Source organism: Chiloscyllium plagiosum, unplaced genomic scaffold (assembly GCF_037043375.1).
Source record: "Chiloscyllium plagiosum isolate Xiang-an unplaced genomic scaffold, Cpla_swu_hap1 HiC_scaffold_13, whole genome shotgun sequence".
NCBI lineage: Eukaryota > Metazoa > Chordata > Chondrichthyes > Orectolobiformes > Hemiscylliidae > Chiloscyllium > Chiloscyllium plagiosum.
The window spans coordinates 35938207-35954318 of NW_028270151.1; the positions used below are offsets into that span (position 1 = coordinate 35938207).

Below are 16112 nucleotides of genomic sequence, written 5' to 3' on the forward strand. Positions count from 1 at the left end.
TTTGTGACATTTGTGTGCATCCAAATAATGATGTTCAGGAAAGATGAAGAAATGTTTTCTGACTAGGATTGTTATCAATGTTATTTCACATTCTTATACATCAAGTAGTCCTCATGATGACAATGTGATTCAGGTTTCTGGACAGGTATCTATCTTTATGTAGCAGACAGGATTGCCAAAATGATACTGCTTTTACATACCCTACAAAATTAGTGCAGCAGCAAGGGTGGGATGTATAGGAGGAGGAACGTGATGTGGTGAGGTCACCAGTAGCATTGTGGTTAGGCACTTAACTAAACTGAAGCAGTGTTTGCCACATGGGTCACAAATTCCAAACCCAGTGGTCTTCCAGGACAAGGGTCATCCTATAAACAACAATCCCTCCATTTCAGAGACACCTATTATTTGACATTAACTCTTGTCATATCATTTTTCACAAGATAGAAGGTGAATTGGCAGATAACAGGCAAAGATGGGCACGACAGGACAATGTAGTGGTGACATAAATGTGACAGTGCACGAACATGAAGATTATTGTAACAGAGCTAACACCCTTGTGCAACTTCAAATCCATTGCCTACACTTTTCTACTTCTCCAACACATGGTACAATCTCTGCTAGAAGCAAGCATTGGCCACCTGCACTGACTGCTCACATGCTTTTGGTCAACCTGAGAGGGTCCTGCTGTTCTACCTACACTCATGCAAGAGCAGACTCAGTTTCCCAGACAGGAGACAATATGTGGGGATTTGACTGAAGTGGAGCTGGGTGCTGGGCAATGGCATAGATTGGAATCATTTTGAACAGGACCCCTAATTCTAGTTCTGCGTTTCTTTTCTTCATCATCCTTCTAACAGACCCCCTGCATCACCCTGCAGCCAAGCATTGGGGAGCACATTGTCGCAATAACAATGAAGCAGTAAATGCCAGGGCAATCCTGTTGAAAGTGACATTCTGAGCAGAAAATGTGTTGCTGGAAAAGCGCAGCAGGTCAGGCAGCATCCAAGGAACAGGAGAATCGACGTTTCGGGCATAAGCCCTTCTTCAGGAATGAGGAAAGTGTGTCCAGCAGGCTAAGATAAAAGGTAGGGAGGAGGGACTTGGGGGAGGGGCTTTGGAAATGCGATAGGTGGAGGGAGCTCAAGGTGAGGGTGATAGGCCGGAGTGGGGTAGGGGCGGAGAGGTCAGGAAGATGATAGCAAGTTAGGAAGGCGGTGCTGAGTTTGAGGGATTTGACTGAGACAAGGTGGGGGGGAGGGGAAATGAGGAAACTGGAGAAATCTGAGTTCATCCCTTGTGGTTGGAGGGTTCCTAGGCAGAAGTTGAGGCGCTCTTCCTCCAACCGTCGTGTTGCCATGGTCTGGCGATGGAGGAGTAGGAGGGGGAGTTAAAGTGTTGGGCTATGGGGTGGTTGGGTTGGTTGGTTGGGTGTCCCAGAGGTGTTCTCTGAAACGTTCCGCAAGTAGACGGCCTTCTCCCCAATATAGAGGAGGCCACATCGGGTGCAGCGGATGCAATAGATGATGTGTGTGGAGGTGCAGGTGAATTTGTGGCGGATATGGAAGTGTCCCTTGGGGCCTTGGAGGGAAGTAAGGGGGGAGGTGTGGGCACAAGGTTTGCATTTCTTGCGGTTGCAGGGGAAGGTGCCGGGAGTGGAGGTTGGGTTGGTGGGGGGGTGTGGACCTGACGAGGGAGTCACGGAGGGAGTGGTCTTTTCAGAACACTGATAGGGGAGGGGAGGGAAATATATCACTGGTGGTGGGGTCCGTTTGGAGGTGGCGGAAATGACGGCGGATGATACGTCATACATGGAGGTTGGTGGGGTGGTAGGTGAGGACCAGTGGGGTTCTGTCCTGGTGGCGGTTGGAGGGGCGGGGCTCAAGGGCGGAGGAGCGGGAAGTGGAAGAGATGCGGTGGAGGGCATCGTCGACTACGTCTGGTGGGAAATTGTGGTCCTTGAAGAAGGAGGCCATCTGGGTTTTACGGTTTTGGAACTGGTCCTCCTGGGAGCAGATGCAGCGGAGACGAAGGAATTGGGAATATGGGATGGCGTTTTTACAGGGGGCAGGGTGGGAGGAGGTGTAGTCTAGGTACATTCTGAGCATGCAGTCAGTTGAACACTGAGAGTGACACTCCATATGCAATGCCAATTTTTCCATGAACACAGATACCAGGCGAAAGGCTCGAGACATAAAGGCAATTCTGCCATGAAATTTCTCATTAATTCTGCACGAGTAACTGAAAATGCTGATAGACTATCGCATTTGCTCCTGCTGCTCCAGAATTGCCCTCTGTGCCAACAACTCCTGAGCGTCAGCATTGGTATCTGGCTGAATAGAGCTTGGAAAGTCCTTTACCTGTAGTAGGGTCTCTGCGCTGCTGGTCCTGATTCTACCACCTGATTTTGCCTATTTGTGATTCACTGTGTCACAAACCATCTACCTGTCTGGGCGGCCCCAGTACATATTTGAGCTGAGGGAAATTGCGCATGAATGCTGTGACAGTGCAGTCCTAAAGTGATGACCAACTTTATGAATACTAAAGGTAAGCACAGAATACAGCTGATATATTCTGTCATTTAGAATTTCATAGAATTTTGTTGTCAGTGTTTATTCTTAATTGTCCTATAACTAAATGTGCAAGCTTACTTTACCTCACAGACTTGTGAAATTGAACAGAACTTCTTGGGAATCTTTTCTCTGTCCCACAATTTATTCTAATATATTCAATGTTGTCTTTCTTTTCTGAAGGGCTTTGTTAACATTGCTGTTGCCCTCCTGAGGAAGAGTTCGCCTTTTTGCTTGAGTGAGTCTTTTATTACAAAAACAATGAAAATCCAGTCTGTTGTGATGGTAACTCTGGTAATCTGATAGCAAGTTTGAGAGGTTTTTTTTAAACAAATGTGAAGAAGCAGGCAGAAATGGCTGCAGTAACCACACAACCTGCCCCTTTTGGATTTTTAGAAAGGGAAAAACACATTGAAAATCTTTTAGGTAGACTAGAAAGAAAGAAAAATGAACAAACTGATGAACTATCGGATAATACTGTACTTTCAGGTGCTACATGGCAACACTTTGACTCGAGCAGGATTAATTCAGAAAAATCAAGAGTATTGGATGAGAAAATTGCTGATGGAAATTTTGAGAACACAAATGAAGAGTGTTCCTTTCAGATGCAATTTAATGATTCCAAAACAGAAGAGTGTTTTCACACGTCTTCACTCCCGAAGGATGTAAAAGGATGTGGGACCATGCAGGAATTTCTTGGATTACAGCCACTCTTCAAACTCTATCAGCTTTGTATCACAGCAAAGGCTGAATACCAAGGCGCGTATAGAATTTTCTTAAATCAGTTACTTTGTGCAGCATGCATTTATAGCATTAGTAACGTACAGTGTTTAAATAGTTTTAGACCATTGAGAAATATCAGATAGCTCTGGGTGCTCCGGTTTCCTCCCACAATCCAAAAATGTGCAGGTTAGGTGAATTGGCCATGCTAAATGGCCCGTAGTGTTAGGTAAAGGGGTAAATGTAGGGGAATGGGTCTGGGTGGGTTGCGCTTCAGCGGGTCGGTGTGGACTTGTTGGGCCAAAGGGCCTGTTTCCACACTGTAAGTAATCTAAAGTAAAGTAATCTAAAGCTCAATTGCAAATTGCATTCAGTTTTCTATATAATAGTCTTCAAGATTGTGAACAGTTTATACCTACCAAGCAGCTTTAATGTAATGTGCACAAAAGAAAGAAAACAAATCAAGGTGTGGTAGAAGAGTTAAGAAAAATTAGAGAAAGCATGGATTAAGAAGCAAAGCAAAAATTTTAATCTTTTATTTAGCAGTGTTCGAAGGCAGATTTTTTTGAACAAGGGATTGGATGACAATGGGATAACAAGGCTAGGAACATTCTGGCAGAGGAGACAGCCCAGACCTGCAGGATAAACCTGTACCTGGCAGCGGATAAAGATAGTGTGAGGCTCAGTATCTTCTCTCTGGGAGCAGAGACAACTGGATCTTGGTAGACCTATCCACTCAGGGCTACTCAGCAACTAGGCTAAAAATCCAAGAGCCATATCATAGGAAAACCTGAGGTGCATTAGTTGGTGAGAAACTACTTTTAGGGAGTGAGTTTAAATAGCTTAATACTAGAAAAAAGATAATTTTTCAAGAAGGAGTATCTACATAGATTTCAGTAAGGAAAACTATCAAATGGAAAGTAAAGTTAAATCAAGCCAAAGTTAAATAAAATAATAAGGGAAACCAAAGGAAAATTAAATTAACATAGGCAAAATAAAGTTGTTACTAGTAAGATTTTAATCATATGTTTATATTTATACTTAGGGTAACAAGTAGTTTTAGCGTTACAAGATGACGGGTCAGCTGGGTCAAGGGGAATGTACATTCCATGGCATGTGTGAGGTCATGGACATACTATTTTCCATAGACAAACACATCTGTACAGTGTCACTGGCTTAAACACCTGGTCTTGGAACATGAGCAGTGGCTGGAGTCTCGAACATGAATCCGCGAGGCAGAGGATTGCATGGATAGCACATCCAAGAATGTGGTCACCACAGGTTAGGAGCATGCCAGCAGAGAGGGAAAGGGTGACTGCTACCCAGAATAGGAGAACCAGGCAGGTTATACAGGAATCTCCTCAGTTTCTCCTGCTTGCTGATTAGTACAACATTTTGGAAACTGGTGAGGGTACTGGTTTCTCCAGAAACAAGGCCATGGCACCACAGAAGCTTCATCTACAGATACAAGGTACACAATGGATTCCATAAGACTTAATCTTCTGGACCGGCTTACCATAAGGGGCCTTGACAAATACTTTAGTAAAGTCTATGTATACAACATCTACTACCCTACCTTCATCCATGATCTTTGTCACTTCCTCAGAAAACTCAATCAAGTTTATGAGACAAGATCACCACCACAAAATGCATATTGGGAATAAATACAAAATGAAGTTGACTAACCTTCATTTACTATGTTTGATAATTTTTTTACTTAATTATAATGTAGAAGTTGTGATGATATTTAGTCTGGAGCATTTGCTGATAATCTATCATTGCTCCATTTCCATTTCAGGTCTTACCTGTGACCCTGGCAGAACATACATTATCACCTCTCAAAAAGGTGAACAACTGTACATAGCATCAGAAGGTAATGTTTTGGGTGAAACAACAATAGAATTGACAAAAAAATTACTGTGTAGAAATGAAAATGAGTTGTATGAATGAAGAGGAAATTGAAATAAATCTGACAGAATACACATTGAAAATTGTGCAAATATTTAAGGGAATTTAGGGTAGAATGTCAACGAGATTTGAGACCTTTTGTTTATAGCATTACAATAGTTCCTTGTGCTGGGAACTTTTCTGGGGATATACTTTTGGCTTCAGGTTATTCTTAAAGGTGAGTTTTAGTTCCTTTGGGATTGAAAGTTGTACACTCCAAAACACAATGGGAAACTGAAGCGCTATAGTTTATGCATACTACATGCTAAGAATCCTGAAGAGTTAACACTGAACCCAGGGAAAGCAGCTCCAGTAGGAAATAGAGTCATAAGAAATTTTTCATTTGAAACCTGGAAAACAATGTTAACTGAATATTTGAAAGAACATTATACCCCTTAATGAACTTTCATCAGTTCTATATCTTCTTCAGATACTACTTGCCTGTGTTTGAACTTGTGTGGTGCAGCTCGGTCCTGTTGCATAAAGATCTATAACCTACAATCAGAGGAGGTACTGCACTTTGCCAGACCTTTCCGGGTAGATGCCTGCTGTTGTGGATGCTGCCTAATGGAGATAAATGTGTTCAATGCACAGAAAGAACAAATTGGTGCAATTAAGCAGAGGTAAGTCTTATCAGGCTTTGCTCTTATTTATCTTAACCACTACAAGGACAATTATAGAATCATAGAGATGCACAGTATGGAAGCAGACCCTTCGGTCAAACTCATCCATGCCGAACAGATATCCAAACCTAATCTAGTCCCATTTGCCAGCACTTGGCTCATATCCCTCTAAACCTTTCCTATTCATATACCCATCCAGATGCTTTTTAAATGCTGCAATTGCACCAGCCACCATCACTTCCTCTGGCAGCTCACTCCATATACGCACCACGGTCTGCATAAAAACATTGCCCCTTAGGTCCCTTTTATATCTTTCCCCTCTCGCCCTAACCCTATGCCCTCTAGTTCTGGACTCCCCCATCACAGGGAAAAGATCTTGTCTATTTATCCTATCCATGCCCTTCATGATTTTATAAATCTCTATAAGGTCACACTTCAGCCTCCAATGCTCCAGGGAAAACAGCCCCAGCCTATTCAGCCTCTCCCCATAGCCCAAATCCTCCAACCCCAGTAACATCCTTGTAAACTTTTCTGAACCCTTTCAAGATTCATAACATCCTTCTGATAGGAGGGAGCCCAGAATTGCACGCATTATTATATTTCTAATTGTATGTCTAATTGTTTAGTTCAATTAAGTTGCAGCATCATGGGTTCAAATGCTTTTATCATTTCCCTGGAGTGAAATATTAAGCTATTGGCTTCTCTCCCTGTTGCAAACTCCATTCCTTAGCCACCAGCACCATCTCTGTCCTTGTGAGGTTGAACCAGACAGTTTCACAATATTTGATCCCGAGGCAAACTTTCAAAGATATGTTTATGCTATCACAAAGACAACATAGTTCCACTTCATAACTCTGATGAAATCTACCCCTGTCTTAATCATCTGGTGCTGAAACCCTCAGTTGTGCTTTTGTTAGCTTTAGATTTGAGTGTTCCACTGCACTCCCAAGAGGCCTCCAACTTGCTACGCTTTGTAAACCTGAGTTCATCCAAGACACTATTTACCATATCCTAATTTGCACTATGTCCTGTTCACTCATCACCTTTTTACTTACTGATCTTCTTTGACTTCTTGTTAAGCAATGGCCTCACCTTTAAATTCCTCATCCATACTTTCAAATCCCTCCATGGTCTTGCTCTCCAGCAGCTCTGTATCTCCTTCAAACCTACAATCCTCCGAAATATCTTCCGATTCTGGCCTTGAGAGTTTCCCAAATTTAATCTCTTCACAGGTGGCAACCATGTCTCCAGCTCCCGCAACCCTAAGTTCTGAAAGTCCTATTTTAAATTACTCTGCCTCTTTATATTTCTGACAAAAAATTCTATTTAATAATACTCCTGAATGGTTTTACATTGTTAAAGGTGCTATAGAAACACAAATTATTGCTGTTATTACACAAAACAGAGAAACAGTTTATCAAATCAATTTCCCCTATTGATTTACTGCATCCACCTCATCATACAAAACATAATTAAGTCAGAACTTTCTAATCTGCATTTTTACTATAAAATTAATTGGCTTACAGCATGAAAAGCATAATACTGTGGATACTAGATAAGTGAAATAAAAATAGACAATTCTGGAAAATCTCAGCTAGTCTGGCAACATCTGTGCAGACAGAAGCAGAGTTGACATTTCTTGTCTGATATGACTTCTGCAGAACAGGGATAGTTTAATACAGTTAATAGCTAAATGGTATCACATTTTATGAGGATATGACTAAGTGCTGCAGAAATTGTATAGTTTTCCTATCGTGCATGCACGAACACAAGCAAATCAGGATGAAAATACTTCTCTGCAGCAACATTAAGGAGTCTGTGTAAAATGAGTTAGCAATTAATTCATCATGCAGGAATTTAGATCTATTGTAGAAGGATACCTATTTATAAACTGTAGCATTTGGAGGAAGGTGAAAAGATAAACAACTGTTGAAACAGTTTGACTTTGCATCCATCCAGGTTATATTAGTCTACAGAATGCTGAACAAGTACTGAGCCCTAAAGTGAATGTGTTCCTTTGTGTCCCTGGCTTCAGATGGAGCATGTTCACACCATTGTTGGAAATCTGTGATAAGAATGGACATGGGATTATGAAAATTCATGGCTCCTGTTGTCCTTGCCGTTGTTATTCAGACCAGGAATTTAAGGTACTAACACTCAACATAATTAGAATGATACCGAGTCAGCCAAAGGTATTTTTCTGAATATACTCATACCTTCCCTATTACAGACTAAGTCTCATAAGACCAAAAGTAGGGATGCTTGCTGATGATTACAGTATTCAGATCCATTTGCAGTTAACATTGTCTGCTTGCATCATGGGTGGACAACATTCAGATTTGGGCTGATGAGTGACATGAATTATAATTGCCATTGAATCACCATGGCTGAAAATGTGTTGCTGGAAAAGCGCAGCAGGTCAGGCAGCATCCAAGGAGCACGAGAATCGACGTTTCGGGCATGAGCCCTTCTTCCCATGAACATCTCCATCAAATGAGTGTCTAGAAGTCTCATGCTGAACTAGATATTAAACTGTAAAGAAAGACAGAAATATGATTAGTCCATCTCAGATCATCAATCCAAAAATAATAAATTGTTGGAGTTTGAGACATTTAAAATAGCAGCAGAGTTTATTTCCTTCATGTTTTCTCCAATTTGGGGGGAATTTTGTCACTCATTTATAAGAAAGTTTCATTTCTAATAGATTTATTTGTTTGTTAGCAGTTAAAATTACTTATAACTATCAAATTTTAAAATGGTCACGGTTCGTATTGGTTCACAAGATACTGCTAAACAATGTGAAGATGTGTTGCAATTTTATGACAATATAACAGACACTTTGGTATCAATTATAGTCTTACCATTCCCATCTGTAAATAACATGTCCATAACATTACAGATTACATCCAAGATTGGGAACCATTTGGGATCAATCTGGAAACGGTGGCAAGGATACAATTCAGAATACAATATGGACCATGAATACTTTGGAGTAGACTGTAAGAACATTTAATAAGGAATAGTTAACAGAAGTTTAAACATTTATTGATTTAAAAACTCCAATTTTTATCACATGACACCTGATCTGATGTTTTGCCTTGTGTTTATACAAGAATGCAATGAAATTGCATCAACGTTTTCTTTAGTGGCAATACTTTGATTATAATCAAGTGCAAAATCAACACTAAGGCAATGATGCAAAAGATATTGCACAAATTCCATTACAATCAGAATGATGGTGCTTCCATAGGTAGTTGAACACTTGATGGGCAATACGGCCCTTAATAATTAAAAAATAATGACATTCATATTTTAGGTAAGGAATATTGTGTTTTTGTGTTAGTGCTTTTGAGCGAAAGGATTCAAATCAAACCTTAATACAAAAGCAAAATATTGCAGTTGCTGGAAATCTGAAATTAAATCAGCAAATGCTGGTAATACTCAAGTATGGCAGTATCTGGAGATAGAGAACAGTTTTATTGGGGTAATGTATTTTTTTTTTGGCTGTGCAAGTTGTGTTTAGTTTTTTGAAGGCATTTTCACTGTGAATCTAGAGAGATTTCTCACAGTAACTTCTCAAACGTGTCTTATTAACTACCTATCCCACCTCAATATCATCTCCATGTCTGATTCTATCCCCAATTTACGGCACATAATTCCTGGAGCAGCTCACCATTCACTAAGTATCTGCTGAAAGATTTGGCACCTGCACCATATTTAAAAGGTTGCTGTGCACCCAGACAAGGACTGGCATTCCGAAACTACTCAGTCAAGGACATCACCTGAACATATTGGAGACAGTGAAGATTGTGCCATGATTCTCTGACGTATTCTGGAGGCCCCAGTGAAGGGAGTGGAGCAAATCAGGGGCATCCTCTTCCTGGAGGAATAACAGAAGACATCATGTCACCCAACTCTGGCAGCCTGGTCTGAGGTTGGCATGTAGGTCATTGCCACCTCCACAGTGTAGAGGAATGGCCAGCAGTGATGTGAGTTGCCAGGATAAGTACCACATGCCTCTCTGCTACCTCACACTCACTCTTATCTCTGCTATTAACCTACCTCCCACCAAGGATCACACTGTATCACTCTCAATATTGCCCACAATATCCTCTCTCACTGGCTCTTGTTCCCCTCCAACCTTTTACACCATTACCTCCAAAGGCCTCTGCACTGCCTACTCTCTCGTCCAGAACACCACACTACATTTTAACCGCCTACACCTGCCATTTTCACCTCTCTCCAGCACTTCCTTGTTCTCATTCCAGGGGAAGACAGCTCACATTAAGACAGAAAGGGACCAGATGGGTGGAAGGGTGCCTAACATTTGACTCTTCATCCCCTATGAATTCTGGCTCTTGCAGGAAAAGACCAGGAAAGCTCCTGTGGAGATGCTGAGGCATCCATGTTCCTCCAACTGAGTAAGCATGGAGGTGGCTCTCGAGATTAGATTAGATTAGATTAGATTCCCGACAGTGTGGAAATATGTAATAACATCTCTGAACAGGTTGAAGAAATAATATTACTCTTCATTCCACTGCAAGCCCCACATTAATCCTACTGTCTCATTGCACACCAACTGTAATAATTGTCAGTGGCAGTTCTGTCTCTCTTTAGGCTTCAGCTCCTACTGGGATGCCCCCCCTCCCCCACCTCTGCAGAGAAATGGATGATTCCCCCATAAGCCATATCCTTGACCTCCAGAGAAGGGAGAATGGAGGCCTCAGGGGAAGCATCAGCAAGGTTGTCCCTTCCACTTTCCACCAGCTCAGATATTGATATTGTTGTGGAAACGTTAGTGTTAGAAAATTTGAGGGCACAATCAGGTGAGGACCTCATTGTGACACTCCATAGTTGGTTGAGGAAGAAATGCTTCAGTGCACTAGTTCTTGATCAGAGACCAAACACCTGCTCAGTTCCAGGCAGGACAGCATTCTGTGGTGTCAGCAATCGGGAGCTTTGGCACAATGCACAGGGAGGCACAGGAGCAGCAGACAGGTAAGTGTGTCTTAGAGTCATAGAGTCATAGAGATGTACAGCACAGAAACAGACCCTTCGGTCCAACTCATCCACGCTGACCAGATATCCTAACCCAATCTAGTCCCACCCTTCATTGCCCAGAAGCTGCAGGAGTGCAGTGAGTCATATAATCATCTGGCTGCCTCCATGGACAGATTAGCAGCCGTAATGGAGAGCCAGATACCAGCACCACCAGTCTGCTAAAGAGATGTACACATCTGCACCCCATCGCATGAAACATTGCTACTCCCCAACAAACCTCTTTTCCTCTTAGTTTCTATAGACAGACCTAACAGACTGACCACGGCCCATTCACTTGAGGTGGTTGCTTTAACTAGCATGGATGCAATGGGCAGAGGGGATTTTTTTTCCTGTGCTGTAGATCTCTATGACCTAATCAGACAGGCCCTGATGAGACATCTCCCCAATCATAGCCCCCGATTAGCCACTATAGACTCACAGGACTATTTGTGCCTGGTTGTGTGACTGTGCTGGTTGGCACAACAAGGCAAAGCAAGGCAGGAATGGTGGTTGGTACTAGTGAGCTTGCATTGAGAGCAGGTGAGCAGCCCTGAGATGTAAGTGCCTGTCCATGCACGAGCTGTCCTTGGAGCAGCCTTTCAAAGCTAGTTGCTGATACATCCTTCAAAGTAAGTCTGTCCTTCCTGAGCAGCCTGCAATGGGATCCAAGAGATGCCATGACAGTCAGGAGAGGTTGGCAAATGTTGAATGCCAATGTTAGTGGACAAGGGATGTGGCTGGTGGCTGTGAGTCATGCCCTGAGATGGTATTTGGTGCTGAGCAACAGAGAGGCTCTCTGTAGCCAGTAGCAAACTAAAGTCATCAGAATCCTGCTCTGGCTTCCATGTTGTAGGTTCTTAACATGTAGCTTGTTCAGTGATTGTGGTATGATAGGAAGCTGAATATAGATGAGTTATGTCGTGGCATTAGTAAATTTTGAGAAGTTATAAAACCCCTTATTTGGTAGCTCGCAGCTGTTTAGTGAGAAACTCACTTGCCAAAATGCTCCCGCTGTCAAAATAGGCTTTGCTGATGATTCTGCCCAATCCTGGCATAAATCTCACCATAGCTCACATCAATCAGACCCTTACAAAATTCAACCCAACCTTTCAAATTGATGACCCTTCGTTTTCAGTTATAATTCCAATATAAAGCTTGCTAACTCCTTATACAAAGATCAACTTACTTCTTTAGTGTTCCCAATGCAGAAGTTCCCTTTTAAGGAACATATATTGAAACAAGCAGACTCCAAAACATACAATTTCCCATCTATCTATTTGATTAGGTAGAAAATAGTGACCAGTGGGTACTTTATTTTCTTGTTTGTTTTCTGGCATGCAAACTTTCCTGCTGGAACTTTAATGCCTAACATACCAAATCATGTCATTCCAGTAAATTCGAAAGATATTGTGATTGATATAGAAGAAATCTTCTGTGTTCAGTAAGTTATATCTGCTAAAGGCAAAACAAGCAAGCATAGTAAAAGTATAATTTCATATCCTGGTGTGAAAGACCTTGATTGCTTCACAACATTGATCAGTGTACTGAGATAATATTTATATACTGCTGATTTATATTTCACAAAATGGCAATACCTTACAGAATGAATATTTCCTAAACAAACATAAGGAGAGCTGTTTTATATTGAATGTTCGGGTATGTTGAGTACTTTCATACTCCCATAGTGAACTGAGCACAGGTATGTATGGATGAGCAGATTTACTAGAATGTTACCAGGGATGAAGAACTGCAACTTTTTGAAGAGATTAAAGAAGCTAGGATTATCTCTTTAGAGCAGTAAAGTTTAAAGGATGTTTTAGTAGAATTTTGAAAGGTTTGGATGAAATAAATAAGGAAAACCAGTTTTCAGTAGTGGGCAGGCTTATAGCTACAGGAGAGGTAGATTTGAAATTATTGCAGATAAACAGGAGAGGAAAATTTCTATCATTTTTATATACAATTGTGTTTGATGTACTGGAATGCACTGCTTGAGTTGGTAGCAGAAACAGATATAATAGGAACATGCAAGAGAGAATTGTATAAATAGATAAATTACAGATTATGGGGAATGAACACAAAATAAAACTACTTGGACAGCTCCTTCAGAGTTGCAGGCAAAATCAGATGAATGGTGTCCTCATATCCTATATGACTTAACGATTTGGAAATACCTGCATCCATTATACCATACCAATTTACAATCCCTTTCCACCATGGAATTTTCAATGTTGACCTGTAAAATGACACATAAATAAATGTTGAGATTAAGAAATTTGCAGAACTGAAATACTGAAAAAATAGTTTCAATGCAGATAAGTTGATTATATTTGGGAAGAAAATAAGGAAGTGCATAATATTTCAGGAAGTCCTGAAAGGACTGGAAAGGAACATTGTTTGTTGTTGAACACCAAAATAGAGCCACTACTCAAGGAGTACATAGTCTACTTCTACCCTGGGACAGACAGTTCTGCAGGTGCATTGGGATGCTTTTTGTTTCTTTCTATTTCTGAAGATGTTATCACAGGCAACTAAATGACTTTCCCAGCACCAAATCCCTGTGACATTTTTTCTTTTCTGTTTTTAACTATCAATTGCTGAATGCTTTATTGATAATTTCTAACTGACCTTTCAAGGATGCTTTTTTTCCCCCATACATGGGATGCTTTATAAAGGGCTCAAGTGATGCTTTCTAGCTGGGCAGGCCATTGCCTGTTTCCAAGGGAACTCATAGTCATCAAGTTTCACATGGAGATTAATTAATAATTCTCCATGGAGCTTGTAGGGGTTATTGCAAGGAAAACAAGGAACAAACTAGGATAAAGCAGTTGATCTGGGAGCACAAACATAAAAACCACTGAGTAAGGATGTGGTTTAAGAAGGACATTAAAAATAAATCAAACATAGTTTCTATAGATATAGAATGGAAAAGTAGGAAGTTAGGCAAAAATTGTACTAAACCTTGGATTACATTCAGAATACTGTGTGCAGATCTGGCCATTATTTCATAAAAATAATGTAGAGGCATCAAAATAATAAAATTCCAAGAATGCCAGCACAACTGTCAGCATATTCATAGCCGGAAATGATGAATAGGCTGAGTTACTTAATCAAAAGACAAGGCTGATGGAAACTTAGAGATCTTTACAATGCTGAAAGGTTTTTTGGAGGCGATCAATATTTACCGATTAAGAAATAAAATTGTGAATTCAGAAGTAGCATCTGCACTCAGAGTGACGATGATATGGAATAAAAACAAAAAGCTGGAGAGACTCAGCAGGTTTGGCAGCATCTCTGGAGAGAGAAACTCTTATTTTTAGAGGAGTCGTATTCTATTCAAAACTCTACTTCTCTTTCCGCAGACATTGCCAGACCTGTTGAGTTTCTTCACGTTGCATTTTATTTCAGATCTCCAGCATTCACAATGCTTTGCTTTTATTCATTGAGAATGTGGATTTTGTTTCCACAAGTTGTTGAAGTGGATAGTACAGATACACTTAAGGGAAGCTAAATACTTAAATAAATAAAACAAAGAACTGCCCGTGCTGGAGATCTGAATCAAAAACAGAGATTGCTAGTGAAACTCGGCAGGTCTGGCAACATCTGCTTCAAGTCCAGTGACTCTTCATTGGAACTAAGTTAAATACATAAATGACAAAAAAAGGAATAAAAGATTATTTTGACAGTTAGATAAGTAAGGGAGGTTCAGGTAAAACAAAAAGACTCATTTGATCTGTATGTTATGTTTTATGCTCTTGTTAAGATATTTGATTGAAAACTGATCCTGGTGCATTTACTTACATGTTTTTCAATATAGTTCCAGTCAACATGAATCCAAACGCAAAAGTGCTTTTGCTGGCTGCTGCCTTCTTACTTGTAAGTTGCAATTATGATCAAACTTTATTTCAGTGTTAAAATTTTAGTTAGTTTTACCATCCTATGTTTGTATTTTCTTTACAGAACTACATGTTCTTTGAAATGAGCTGAACTTCAAGATTCCTTTCATCCCCATCAAAAGCAAGGTTGTTTGATAAAAAAAAGTTTAAATGTTGAAGTGCAAAATATTGAAAATAAATTACACTTCAGTTCATGTAAATATACCTGTTTGGCTTGAAACAATTGTAAACATTTTTGTATTTCTTTGATCAAGAGATGCCTTAACTACCTGTATATGAAACATCAATTATAAAGCATATTATTGTTGTTCAAAGAAAATACATTGAGCCAGGGAATGACCATCTCCAACAAGAGAGAATCTAACTATTGCTTTTTGACATATAATTGCATTGCCATTGCTGAATTCCCCACTATCAACACTTTGTTAGTTTGCGAGAAAGCTAACTGCACCAGCCATATCAATACTGCAGCTACAAGAGTAAGTCTGAGATGGGAATTGTGCAATGAATAACTCACCTCCTGACTCCCTAAAGTCTGTCTATCTCTGGCAAGATACAAGTCAGAAGTATGGCAGAGTACTTCTCACTTTCCTGGATGAATGCGGATCCAGGAACACTCAAGGAACTCCAGGACAGAGCAGTCTGCTTGATTGGCACTCAATCCAGCACCTTAAACATTCAAGCTCAATTTTCTCCAAGGTAGATAATGTCTGTATGGCAAAAATGCTAGAAGAAATCAGGAATCCCAAGTCCTGCTCCCAAACTTGGTATTTCTAATTTCCACTGGGGGTGTGATTGAGGATTTGCCATTGTTTATCCATGCCTCATTCCTAGAGCCACCCAGTCATTTAATTTACCAGCTGCATCACTAAAGTCAGATTTTGGAATGCTGAGTGTCTAGATTTAAGTAATAATCGATCTAGATTTTTTTGTGCATGGTAATTTTTGCATACTCAATGAGTCAGCACAAGTGAAGAAAAGAATGATGGGTGGAAGTAGGCATTAAGTTAGCATTGTGGACTGGGGGCATGGAGATGGGTAGGGGACATATGGTGGACTCAGAAGGATGGATAGAGGGCATTAGATTGCATGGGTTGGTATTTATGGGGCATAAGTAGCGTATGTGGGGTTGAGGGATATATTGGGAGTCCGAGACGTGAGGGCTGGAGAATATTTTAAATGTCTCCCCTGTAGAGAGCTAAGGTACTACTTTGGATCCAAAACTGGGATACTTCCAGTGAAGGGAAGGTATTTTGAATAAAAAGTGCTTAAACTCATTGAGACTGCTGTAGTTGTCAAGGAACTGTCCAATAATAGCACGT

General features: G+C 40.6%; 1 protein-coding gene across 1 annotated transcript; it reads left to right on the plus strand.

Annotated features, from left to right (window-relative positions):
* The first annotated feature begins 2920 nt into the window (after window positions 1–2920).
* On the plus strand, window positions 2921–15308 carry LOC122556322 (phospholipid scramblase family member 5). The gene is made up of 7 exons (XM_043702947.2): window positions 2921–3326; window positions 5086–5160; window positions 5665–5857; window positions 7893–8004; window positions 8757–8856; window positions 14712–14770; window positions 14855–15308. Exons 1-7 carry the CDS (start codon window positions 2921–2923, stop codon window positions 14879–14881), a joined length of 972 nt encoding a protein of 323 aa, XP_043558882.1. The 3' UTR covers window positions 14882–15308.
* The last annotated feature ends 804 nt before the right edge of the window (window positions 15309–16112 follow it).

Coding starts and splice junctions, on each gene's coding strand:
- LOC122556322 (XM_043702947.2), top strand. CDS start 2,921: ATGGCTGCAGTAACCACACAACCTGCCCCTTTTGGATTTTTAGAAAGG. Junction 3,327..5,085: donor AGCAAAGGCTGAATACCAAG/GCGCGTATAGAA, acceptor TTTCCATTTCAG/GTCTTACCTGTGACCCTGGC. Junction 8,005..8,756: donor ATTCAGACCAGGAATTTAAG/GTACTAACACTC, acceptor ATAACATTACAG/ATTACATCCAAGATTGGGAA.